This window comes from Schistocerca gregaria, chromosome 1 (assembly GCF_023897955.1).
Source record: "Schistocerca gregaria isolate iqSchGreg1 chromosome 1, iqSchGreg1.2, whole genome shotgun sequence".
Taxonomy (NCBI): Eukaryota; Metazoa; Arthropoda; class Insecta; order Orthoptera; family Acrididae; genus Schistocerca; species Schistocerca gregaria.
In genome coordinates, this window is record NC_064920.1 from 377,367,643 (window position 1) to 377,380,355 (window position 12,713).

Genomic DNA, 12,713 nt, shown 5'->3' on the forward strand with positions numbered 1-12,713 from the left:
CGTAACTGCCAAGGCCTATCGGAGATTGACTCTCGAACCTTCATATGACTCCTGTGCAATTGCCAAACCAGAGAAAAAGGAAGTAAGGAAGATGGACAGATACAAAAAGAGAAAAAGTGTGTGTGTGTGTGTGTGTGCGTGTGTGTGTGTGAGTGTGTGGTGTGTGTGTGTGGTGGGGGGGGGGGGGGGCGCGTTGAATGTGTGCAGTGAAATATAAATAAAAGTGCTTGTTTGTCACACTATCAACGTCGTACGACTCAGCAAGCACCGGACGTAATGAAAGAACTCAAGGCGAGGTGTTACGTAAGGAGAGAGGCTGTAACAGATTAGACAGTGTGTCTTGCTTTCGGCTTGCCGGCTATTGTGAAGACCGCAGTTCTGCGAGAAGAGCGGCGACAGGCGGTTCGTTAACCAACTGCGGCGGACGACAAAATGGCTCAGCGTAAGTACCGCGCCGCTTCGCCCAGTTAGTAACTGAAGCAGGAGTCTGCTGCTAGAAGTACTCTTATTCGGACGGGCGTTGTTCTGTTGCGATCCTTTCCTGCCACGCCCGCCGCTCTTGCACTTGCGTAGTGAACAATCTCATTACTCCGATCTGTAGCAACTTGTTTAATACGAAACGACCGATTGTTGCGACGTGTCTCAGCGGATGAATGACATCCTACGCTCCCTTAAGCTGAGGGAGACTTATAGTACTTTACGCCATACAGAGTATTTTTTCTGCGTGATGACAGTAGTAACTGTCATAGAGTGGAGCAAAATAAAGCAAACTGCCGATTATCCGGGTGAATGCGGTCACGGAAAATCCAGAATACGCATTTTGCTGCAAGAGAATGCTGTACGCTCTTTTGAAACTGCCTGGCAGATTGAAAAGTGGGTGTTTGACTGGACAGGTACTTTATTGACGGAATTATAAAATCATGACGCACGAGCCGCCTTTACAGCTTGGCAAGCACTTCTACTCCATGGGAAAGTAGGAAAGAAGTATTGTCGGAAATGAAACTGTAAGGGTCTGTTTCTGCTCTTCTGTGTCTCGGTCGTTAAGACCTCATCTCAAACAGGCGATTCGTGTGTTTTAGACAAAGTCGAGAAACCCGGTTGGTTTGTAACATCAAAAGGAGCGTTGTTTGGGAGAAGGAGCAATGTTAATTTCACAAGAGTCTTGTTTGGTTTTAGAAGAGGAGTTTTGTATATTTCAGAAGAGGAGATACGTATGTTTTAAAAGAGGAGACGTTTTACTGTTATAAAAGATGAATCTTGTTTGCCGTAGTGGAGGATTTTCATTTACTGTTGAAGAGGAGTGCTGTTTGTTTTGGAACAAGTATCACGTTTGTGTTTTGAAAAGTAGTTTATTGTTGCTATTTCGAAGAGGAGTATTACGTGTTACGCTTAGGAAAATGTTGATTTGATATTTTTGAGCTTTCTAAATTACATTTTGTGCAAAGGTTGTGCTTTAATTTCGGACAACTCAAAGAATAGAATTTTATATGGAGAAAAAGATAAAAAAGAATATTGAATAACAATCTAGCTATAGGACGCATTTGTGGAGAGAGCATGGGCTATAAAAGGAGATGGAAGGCTCAAAGGAACGTAAGAAAGTGAAAAGTAAAGGATAGTCGGCAGAGTACTTTCTCGCGGAATGCAAAGGTCCCAAGTTTAGGTATCGATCTGCTACACAGTTTTAATTTGCCAAGAAGTTTCAGATCAGCACATTCTCTGCTGCAGACGGAAAATTCATTCTACTATTTGCATTATGAACGAAACATGCTGCATATAGTAGTTTGTTACATCTACATCTATACTTCGCGAATCACTGTGAAATCCATGACAAGAGGGTAAGTCGCTGTAAACCTGCTATTTGGGCTTTTTCCCGTTCCACTGACGTATGAAGCGCAGAAGAATGATTGTTTAAAAGCCTATGTGCGTGATGTAATTACTCTACCCTTGTCCTCGCAATCATTATGGAGCGATGCGTAATGTAGTATATTCCTAGAGTAATCATTCAAAGCCAGTTCTAGAAACTTTGTTAGCAGACTTTCTCTGTATAGTTTCCGTCTACCTACAAGAGTCTGCTAGTTCAGTCCCTTCAGTATCTCTGCGCCACTCTCCCACGAGCCAAACAAACATCTGGCCATTCATGCTGCCCTTCTCTGTATACGTTCTGCTTGACCAATTGGAACTGGTCCCACACATATAGTCTGGATGGATCGCACTTGTGACTTGTAAGGAATCTCCTTTTTAGTCTGATTGCACTTCCCTGGTATTCCACCGATAAACCGAAGTCATTCCATTTCATGTCCCTACAAAGTTCCAGGTATTTGTACGAGTTTACTGATTCTATTTGTGACTCGCTGACATATATTCATAGAATACTGTGCTTTCTCGCTTTGTGAAGTGCACACTTTCACATTGGTGAACATTTAAAGTGAGTTGCCAATATTTGTATCACTCTGAAATCTTATCTAAGGGATTGTGCAGCTTTGCTCACACTGTACTTCACTGTAGATAACAGCATCATCTGCGAAAATCCTGAGTTTACTCTTAATGTTGTGCGCAAGATCATTAACCTTCGCAATACGAAGGGGAGGGAGGGGAAGGGGTGTCTTATTTCCACCTTTTGAAAATTTTGCAATCCAGTCAGGTACACAATTCTCAAAACTTTTTCAAAATGTTTATTGTTTTCAATAATTTCTTCTACCAGATTTCGCCGTTATTTTAAATTTTTCAGCAAAATTTAACCCAAGAATTTTAGTCTCATTAGTGGATGCGACTTCTCACAAAAAAATGTCATATTCATATTTTCAGGTTCAGGACCCTTCTTAAACATCGGAATATCTTTAAAAAGGGATATCGTGAATAAAAGTCAACAACAGTTAACTAAACTAGTAATTTTTAAATATTTTTTGTGGTTGTTGTAAAGTAACCTCCCCCCCCCCCCCCCCACCGCACAGTAATACGCGTTATGGAAAACTCTTTGCTATTGCTAGGTTTAACATGAATGGGAAGGGACCCAACACACTTTCCTGGGGTACAGCCGAAGTTACTTCTACATTTGTAACTGACTCTCTATCCAAGAAAACACGCTGCGTCCTCCCTACCAAGAAATCCACAGTCCAGTCACAAATTTCGCCTGATACCCCGTATGGCCGTACTTTTGATAAAAAGCGTAGGAGTGGTACTGAGCCAAATGCTTATCGGAAATCGAGAAATACTGCATCTACCTGACTGCATTATTATGTGGCTTTCAGGATGTCATGTGAGAAGAGTGCGGAGCCGGGAAATGGAACTTACAAAATTTCACATAAAACACGCTGTATTTAGTACCACGTCCTTTCATTTCACTTCTCAAAAGTAATCATGATTTTTTCTGTTTCTTTATTCATTCACTGTTTTCCTGACAACAGTTCGAATTTTCTGTAGAGTCAAAGCATCGATATAGTCAAACGAATTTTGTATATTCTAACAACACATAAATGCATTTAAGACAGCTGGTATGTGTGGTAGAATGAGTCATAATGATAAAAGTGTATTCTAAACGAAATTATTCGTTCTAAATATGACAGGTTCAGTTTGTTTTATTTAAAAAACAATTAATTAAAAAAATAAATTTAAAAAAAATACAATAAACTTAAAATTAAAATTAAAAAAATAAAATAAACTTAAAATTAAAATTAAAAAAATTTTAATTAAAAAATTTAACTTTAAGAAAATATTTTTTTTAAAAAAAAAGTCGCCGAGCTGTGCACTGATAATCGGCAAACCAGCTAATCCGCACTCATACCGCATGATTGGGAACTTGCTGTATCCCTTTCTTTTGCATGCAACACAGGCGTAGTTTCTGCTGTATTGCCAGTAGCAATTGTTTTAATTTTACACACATCAAGTTTTGCATCACCCCGGTTCCCAGAACTCTTGAAGATAAACTTTGACTGTGGATATTATATCACAGACACAGTTCCTTTGACTGTTCAGAGATGTCACTAAACCCGCGCAAAGATGTAAACAACCATGCATGAGCAGCGCCTATTAGACGGAGAGGGTCCGACAGCCGATCAGTGCCAGTGATTCCACCAGGAATGAGGTACACGTATCGTGTTGTCTGTAGTTCAACCACGCCGAGACGGTCAATACGCGGTTTTATCGCGTCCGCATTGTTACTTTGTGCCAGGAAGGGCTCTCAACAATGGAAGTGTCCAGGCGTCTCGGAGTGAACCAAAGCGATGTTGTTCGGAGATAGAGGTGATACAGAGAGATAGGAACTGTCGATGGCATGCCTCGCTCAGACGCCCAAGGGTTACTACTGCATTGGATGACCGCTACCTATAGATTATGGCTCGGAGGAGCCCCTGACAGCCACGCCACCATGTCGAATAATGTTTTTCGTGCAGTCACAGGACGTCTTGTTAGAACTCAAACTGTGCGCAGTAGGCTGCATGATGCGCAACTTCATTCCCGAGATCAATAGCGAGGTCCATCTTTGCAACCACGACACCATGCAGCGCAGTAGAGATGGACCCAACAACATGCTGAATGGACCGATCAGGATTGGTGTCACGTTCTTTTCACCGTTGAGTATCACCTATGCCTTCAACCAGACAATCGTCGCAGACGTATTTGGGGGCAACCCGGTCAGGCTGAACGCTTTAGACACACTGTCCACCTGGTGCAGCAGGGTGGAGATTCCCTGCTGTTTTGGGGTGGCATTATGTGGGACCGACGTACGCCCCTGGTGGTCTCGGAAGGCGCCGTAACCACTGTACAATACGTGAATGCCATCCTCCGACCGAGAGTGCAACCGTATCAGCAGCATACTGACGAGGTATTCGTGTTCATGGACGACAATTCGCGCCTGCCTTGTGCACATCTTGTGAATGACTTCCTTCACGATAACAACATCGCGCGACTAGAGTGGCCTGCATGTACTCCAGACTTGAATTCTATCGAACATGCCTGGGATAGATTGAAAAGGGTTGTTTATGGACGACGTGGCCCACCATCCATTCTGAGGGATCTATACCGAATCACTGTTGAGGAGTGGGACAATGTGGACCAACAGTACCTTGATGAACGTGTAGATAGTATGCCACAACTAATACAGGCATGCACCAATGCATGAGGACGTCCTACTGAGCATTAGAGGTACCGGTGTATACAACAATCTGGACCACCACCTCTGAAGGTCTCGCTGTATGGTGGTACAACATGCAATGTGTGGTTTTCATGAGCAATACAAAAGGGCGGAAATGTTGTTTATGTTGATCTCTATTCCAATTTTCTGAACATGTTCCGGAAGCGAGCTGATCCAAATTTTTGTGTGTGTGTATGTGTGTATAATACTACATCAAATGGAGAATACTCGTCACGTTACAGTAGAAGTACTTCTCAAGTCAAATAACTTTGCGAAAGTAGTACTGCAGTCGTAATAACTCTAAAGCATCCAGTATAACTGTTAAAAACAACTAAAACATCATCACAATGAAGAAACAATACCTTTAAAAAATTCCACACCGCAGCCATTAATGTAGCTGATATCCAATCCATACAAAGTACACATTCTGATTTATAACTTTTTTATGTATCTGGCTGTAAAGGGAGTGCACAAAAATATGGAAAAACCAAAAACTCCACACATTACCATGCCTAATACGGCACTGGAAACGTGTTGACGTTCGATCAGCTTCCAGTCGTCTCGAAACACATAAAAACCCGTCCTGTATGTTTTTTAAGAGATTCTTTTAACATTCTTCCAGGAAAATAGTGACAAGTTCAAGCAACAATGATGGAAGTGGGTGGCGAGTGCGTAACCCTCACTCCAAAACAGACCATAAAGGCTCAAATAATAATGAAAACTGTTGACTGTGGTAGCCAAGGAGACGCTGCAATTCAGCCTCGTGCTCGAAAACCAGTCCTGGAGGATGGCAGCTCTATGAACAGGAGGCCCTGTCTTCCTGGTACACAGCACCACCAATGTGGAACATTCGATGTATCATGAGATGGGTCTGGTCATCCAAAATGGTCCATAATCCTTGGCAGTAATGCACCTTCCAGGGTAATCCTAGGGTCCATGAAATACCATGATATGTCTGCCCACATCATCCCGCCATGTTGCGCTCTCTGGAATAAACTCGGCCAGAAGACGGAAAAAGGTTTAATGGCTTCGGCAGCACGTTTTCTTCTTACAGGCATTTGAAATCATTGATGAGTTTTGGATTTCCAGTTCTCTGTGCAGTTCCCTGCTTATGGAGCTCCCTTCGTGTTGTTCTGCTGCCGACAGGGGTCACGTCAGGGTTACTCATCTCTGCACTGACTTTTGCAGCTTTCATCATCTTATTTTTCGTCACAATTCTCTTCAATGTTCGTCCGCCATGATCACTCGACACACACTTTCACCCGCGATGTGACTAAGCGGATGATGCTTTTTCGGTTTACCCCGTATGCAGTATAAATCTTCGATACGGTAATTACCTCTTGACACACCAACACTTCAGCTACCTTGTTTACGGAAGCACCTACCATACGAGCATCAACAATCTGCCCCCGTTCGAATTCGGTTAGCTCCGACATAATGCACTCACAACTACGCAGAACACCGTGGTGACCATGACTGACACTTGAAACGTATTGACGACACTGCATGGCTGCTGTTCGTTGTTAAATACAACAGCGCAACCTACCCGCTAGGCTAGCATCTACAGTTATGTTCAGCCATACATCTCTCGCGGTGTCCTCATACTTTTGTCCAGCCTCCGTACTTGCACTTCGCAAATCACTGTGAAGTGTAAGGCAGAGAGTACTTCCCAATGTAGTATACATTAAGGATCTGAACTAGAGGGGGCAGGTCATACTAGTCTCAGGGAACAAGGACTCGAGACAATATACAGCACTTCTTATTAAATAAAACAGTAAACCAGTGAAAAACTACTTTTAATAAACATTTTAAATACAAGAATGCACTTGTACAATCCGAGAAAACATGCACCATTTCTTATTAAATAAAACAGTAATGTAGTAAAAAAACTGCGAATATCTTCTAGCGGGAGGGGGGCAGCTGCACCCCCTGCCCTCGCTGGGTACGCCCATGGTTCCAGTCGCGTATTCGTACGGACTGTAGAGAGCTCCTGGACTGCTCGCTTAATACTGGTTCTTGAAACGTTGTAAGTACTGTTTCGCGGGATGGTTGCAGTTTATATCCAAGCATCTGGCTGTTAACGATTTTCAGAATATCCGTGACACTCTTCCGGGAGTCAAACAAACCTGTGACCATTCGTCCTGTCCTTTCTTTTTAATTCATCATTCTTATAACTGATTTATTGCGGCACACCACGAATTCCTTTCCTTTTCCGCCAATCTCCTCACCTCGGAATAGCACTTGCACCGTACATACTCAGTTATTTGTTGGATATATTCCAGTCTCAGCTTTCCACTGCAGTTTTTACCCTCTACATTCTCATTTAGTACCATGGGAGTTATTCCCTAAAATCTTAACACATGTTCTATCATCCAGTCCCCTCTTCTAGTCAAGTTTTCCGGATGTTCCTTTCTTGATCGATTCTATGGAGAATCTTTTCATTCCTTGTCTTATCAATCCGCCTAATTTTCAGTATACGTCTATTGTACCACATCTCAAACCCTTCGATTCTCTTCTTTTCCAGTTTAACCAGATCCATGATTCACTACCATGCAATGCTGTACTCCAAACGTAGTCTTTTTCCTCTAGTCATGACCTATGTTTGATATTAATAAACTTTTATGGCCAGGAATGTCCTATTTGCCTGTGACTGTACTTTTTATGTCCTCTATACTTCGCTCGTCAAGTCTTATTTTTCCTCCAAGGTAGCAGGATTCCTTAACAATGCCCACCTCAATTTTTATATTAATTTCATCGTTAATGTTATTTCTGCAACTTCTCACAATTTTCGTGTTTCTTTGGTTTACTCTTAGTACATATTCAGTATTCATTGTACCCTTCCATTCAACACATCCTGTAATTCCTTTCAATGATGATCGAAATGTCATGAACAAATCTTATCATTGATATCCTTTCAGCCTGGATCCTAATGCCACTCCTTAAACTTTCTTTTGTTTCCGTCACTGCTCCTTCGATGTATACATTGAATAGTATGGGCGAAAGTTTGCATCGCTGTTTTATACCCTTTTTAATCCAAGAATTTCATTCTTGGTCCCGCATTCTTAATGTTTCCTCTTAGTTCTTGTATTTATTGTACATAACGCTTCTTCCCCTACAGTTTACTTCTGTTTTAATCAGAATTTCGAACATCTTGTACCATTGCACAACGTCTAACACAATTTTATAGATCGACAAATCCTATAAAGTGTCTTGGTTTTTTTAAAGTCTTCCTTCCAATTTTAAACGCAACCTCAGAATTGCCTCTATGGTGTCTTTGCCTTTCCTAAAGCCAGTGCGATTGCTGCCTAACAGATTATGTGTTGCATTCCATTCTTCTGTATATTGTTCTTGTTAACAACTTGCATGCAATGAGCTGTTTGGCTGACAGTGCGTCAGTTCTCGCATACATCTGCCGTTGCTATCTTACGGATTGTGTGGATGACATTTTTCCGAAAGTCTAGTAGTATTTCTCCTTTCTCATAGATACTGCACGCCAGCTCGAATAGTCTTTTCGTTGCCGCTTCCCTTCAAGATTTTAGAAATGTATCGCTTCTGCCTTATTTGATTCCAAGTCCTATACAGCTCTGTTAAACTGTGTCTTCATATCCTTTCCTATTTTTTCTCTATCACGTCATCAGACAGTTCTTTCCTATAACAGAGGCTTTCAATACATCCTTTCCACCTATCTGTTCTCTCCTCTGCGTTTGACAGTGGAATTCCCATTGTGATTTTAATGTTGAAGCCCTTGTTTATAATTTCACCGTAGGCGATATGAGTTATCAGCGTTGAGAAAACAGTTTTTTAACGCAAAATAGGTTCTGTTGACTGCTATTAATCTCTGTTGATGTTCATGAGAGGTATCATTTGATTGGTGGTTGTCGATCCCAGATATAAAAACTGCTCAACTCTCCTAAAATTATAATTACCTATTGTTACTGAAGGCGACATGTTCTCCTTGCGTTCTTCCCCACTAGCCATATATTTTGTTTTCTGTTGGTTGATATTCTTTCCCGTATTCCTACTGGCCTGCTCAAGTGTGATTAACGTCTCCTACATTATCTTCCCAGTTCCTGTTGGCTATACAGGTACGTATGTCATGGCCATAAACGAATATCTGTACAGATTTGTAACAGATTGTTCCCCTGCTCAACAGGTTTTGGGTCCCTCGTTATCTTATTCAAGGCAACATTAAAAAGGAGACACACCTTCGCAGTTCCTTGCCTCGTACCATCTTGTACATCTAGTGGATCAGACGGCATTCCTCTAGCTCTGATACTACTGTGCACCTCATTCATTGTTATTCCCGCAAGCCTTAACAAGTTTATGAAGACGTGATGCCTACCTATCCCACATTTAGGTGACTTTTCTGCAGCTTCCCCTTTAATGAAGATCTGATTTGTTGTTAATTAGCTGGGGAAGAATACACACTGAGCCAATCTCTCTGAAGACTAGGAAGGAGGCGGTCAAACAGTACGTCACAGAATATTTTTATTCAAATTTTAGCAGCGCGATTCCTCGATATTTGGCATACTCCACCAAATCTCCTTTCCTGTTTTTAGGGCAAATAAGTCATTTTCTCCCATGAGGAGGCATTTTCTCCTCATCCCATACTGAAATGACCAGTTTTAGGAGAATCTGTTTTAAATGAGTTCCACTTTGCTTGAACTGTTCCGTTGGAATGTTATCTGTTCCTGGTAACCTATTGTTCCTTTTCAGCAACTCTCATTTCTTTCAGAGTAGGTAGGCCGTGCTTGTGTCCGAGTAATGTAATCCTTACACACCTATGGGATCTCTTGGCAACATTCTAGAGTTGAGGAGTTTATCAGTACATCGGTACAATATTTCATAGATCTGTTTCCCCTCACTTACGATTTTCCCTGTTTCACCCTTTGCTTTGCTAGTTTTTGGGCAGCACCTTTCCATAAAATTTATTCACCTCATTCTTTCTCAGGAAGAATTGGATTCTTCGAAGTTTGTTTTCATCCACTCTCTCTTCTTTCGTTGATGTTTCCTCTTTTCTATCCTCCTGTTTTATTTATAGATTTCCACCATTTCTCTTGTACAATTTGGTTTACTTGAGACATACAGAAGAACGTTAAGGCTTTCCAGTCACCCATGATTATTAGTCTTTCATCCAGTGGCACATACTGCTTTATTCATTCAATATCTTCATATACTTTCAATACCTCTTCTTTTTTTTGCTTGTGACATCAGCACTCATATCCGAACTGTCGACGTTGGTGTTGGTTTACTGGTGATTCCAATGAAGAACAACCCTATTACTGGACTGTTCACTGTAACTCACTCTCTGTACTGACTTCCTATTCATAACGAATCCTACTTCTGACGTATCATTTTCTGCTTGCTTGATACTACCCTATATTCGTCTGACCAGAAATCCTTATCTTATTTCCACTTCACATCACTGAGCCACACATATCAAGATTGAGCTCTTACAGTTCCATGTTCAATTTTTATAGTTTCCCTTCCACGATCAGAATTCTGACATTACACACTCCAGATCGTAGAAGGATACCTTTTCATATGCTTATTCAGTCTTTTTCTCATGATCACCTCCCCCTGGTAGTCCCCTCCTGGAGATCAAATGGTGGACTCATCCGGAAACTTTTACAGACAGAGAGATCATTTTATACTTTTTCAATTACAGTCCACATGTCCTGTGGCTATACATTAACTGCGTTTAATGCAGTGTTTTTCCATTGCATCCTACATCCTCATGTCGTTGATCACTGCTGATTCGTCTTTCTGTTGTGGGCAGTATCCCACCACAAGGGTAAGCAGTTGCCCTAAAAGTCGGTCGGGCTGCTCCACCATCTTTGATAAAGCTGTTAGAAGTCTTTGGCCGCCATTACTGAGTTTTTTTTTAAATTAAAAATCTGAGCAGTAGTTTGAATCTATCCCGATACGTGGAAAGTTCTGATTGCTAGTCAAAGACGCTACCCCTAAATCTTTGTTGTGCATGTTCAGTGTCCTATGTTAATCCTATTTGGTATAAATCCTACATACTTGAGCAAATTTCATTTGTGACTTTCTGACACTGTAGTGATAATACACAACATTTCTGAGTTTTTTTAAGTGCACACTTACACATTTATGAACATCTAAAGGACGTTGCCAATCGTTGTACCACTTTGAAATGTTACCAAGATCCCACTGGATCATTGTGCAGTTTTTATCAGATTTATTGTATAACTGGATCAGCTGCAACATGTTTGAGGTTGCTAATCTTTGTGAGGTGATTAATACATAACACGACTGGGTTGCCTAATTATCTAGTGTATTGAATTCACAAATCTTTCTGTCAGTTTTGTTTTTCCTTTCTACTTTATTAATCGTCGTTGCTTCAACTGCGTAATCGGCGATTATCAACACTAACATCTGCAAAAATAGTAATACCTTGAGAAACGTTGCCCAAAGGAAACTTAAGTGGATGGATGCATAACAAAAAACTTGCCAGCAGTAAGTGGGTGCGCAAGGACACCTAGCAGCACGCTATCCTGTGTCAGCAGAAAGCTCAGTGTTGCGTTAATGTCATTTGCTCAATAGACGTGAAACGGAGTGAAAATTTGGCAACAGATGCTCCTAATCCTTGTTGGTATGATTGATTGCCATTTGTTACCAGGGCTACCTCATTAACCAGCCATGGTTAGACAGACGGCATCAGATAACCAATATACATTGCCAGGAAAAATATGCAACACCCTCAATGACTGTGTTCAATGGCACCAGGGTATAACATGTGAATACTTTGGGGGGGGGGGGGGGGGGGGGATATAGTGTCAGTGATTCATGACTCATCTGTTACGCTCATTGACAAACACATGGCGCTCAGGACACATGTCTGTGCATCCTGTGGTTTGACAGTGTTTGACTTAAAGGGCAATAACTGCGCTGAGTTGAACAGTATTTGCAACATTAATTCTAGGCTACAATGCTCCTCCAACGAATATGTACTCTTGTCGAACAGGTTCGGCCATTTGAATAGGATCGCATCGTAGACCCACTAGGAAGCTGGATGAATGTATCGATGGATTGCTGCACCAGTTGGCCACAATGTATCTGTGCTGCCTCGTTGCTTTACACACTAGTCTGTGGAACATCCCTACACCTGTATACATTGTTCTGAATGTGCACATACGAGGTGTGACTGGAAAGGCTTAAGAATGGGCTTGTAATTGTACAATGGTGGTACTCACATGCTACTATGATGCATCTCCTTCAAAATAATCCCCTTCTGACTGAACACGCCGACTCCAATGGTGTTTCCACTTTAAGAAACATTCCTGGAATTTTTTTTCTGAAATGTGTTAAGGACGCTCTCCATATTTGCCTGGATGTCTTCAATCGAGTCAAATCGCTTCCCTTTCAGTGAAAATTTCAGTTTAGGAAACAGGTAGAAGTTCTCAGGGGCAAATCAGGGGAATATGGCGGTTGTGGTTCATCTTCAAGTGATTCGTGGCCAATTGAAATCTGTTGAACCCGACAAAAACATTTGACTGGCTCATAGAATTATCTCCAAAAACTGTTTTTAGCAGTTCGTAAGTCTCAGAAGCTAATTTCCCAG

General features: G+C 41.5%; 1 protein-coding gene across 1 annotated transcript in view; it reads left to right on the forward strand.

Moving 5' to 3' along the window:
- The first annotated feature begins 241 nt into the window (after window positions 1-241).
- Window positions 242-12,713, forward strand: part of LOC126347864 (uncharacterized) — a 124,185-nt gene continuing 111,713 nt past the window's right edge. The window contains exon 1 of the mRNA XM_050002308.1: window positions 242-442. Coding sequence (XP_049858265.1) covers window positions 433-442 — 10 coding nt within the window. The 5' untranslated portion in view covers window positions 242-432. The remainder of the gene's footprint in view (window positions 443-12,713) is intronic.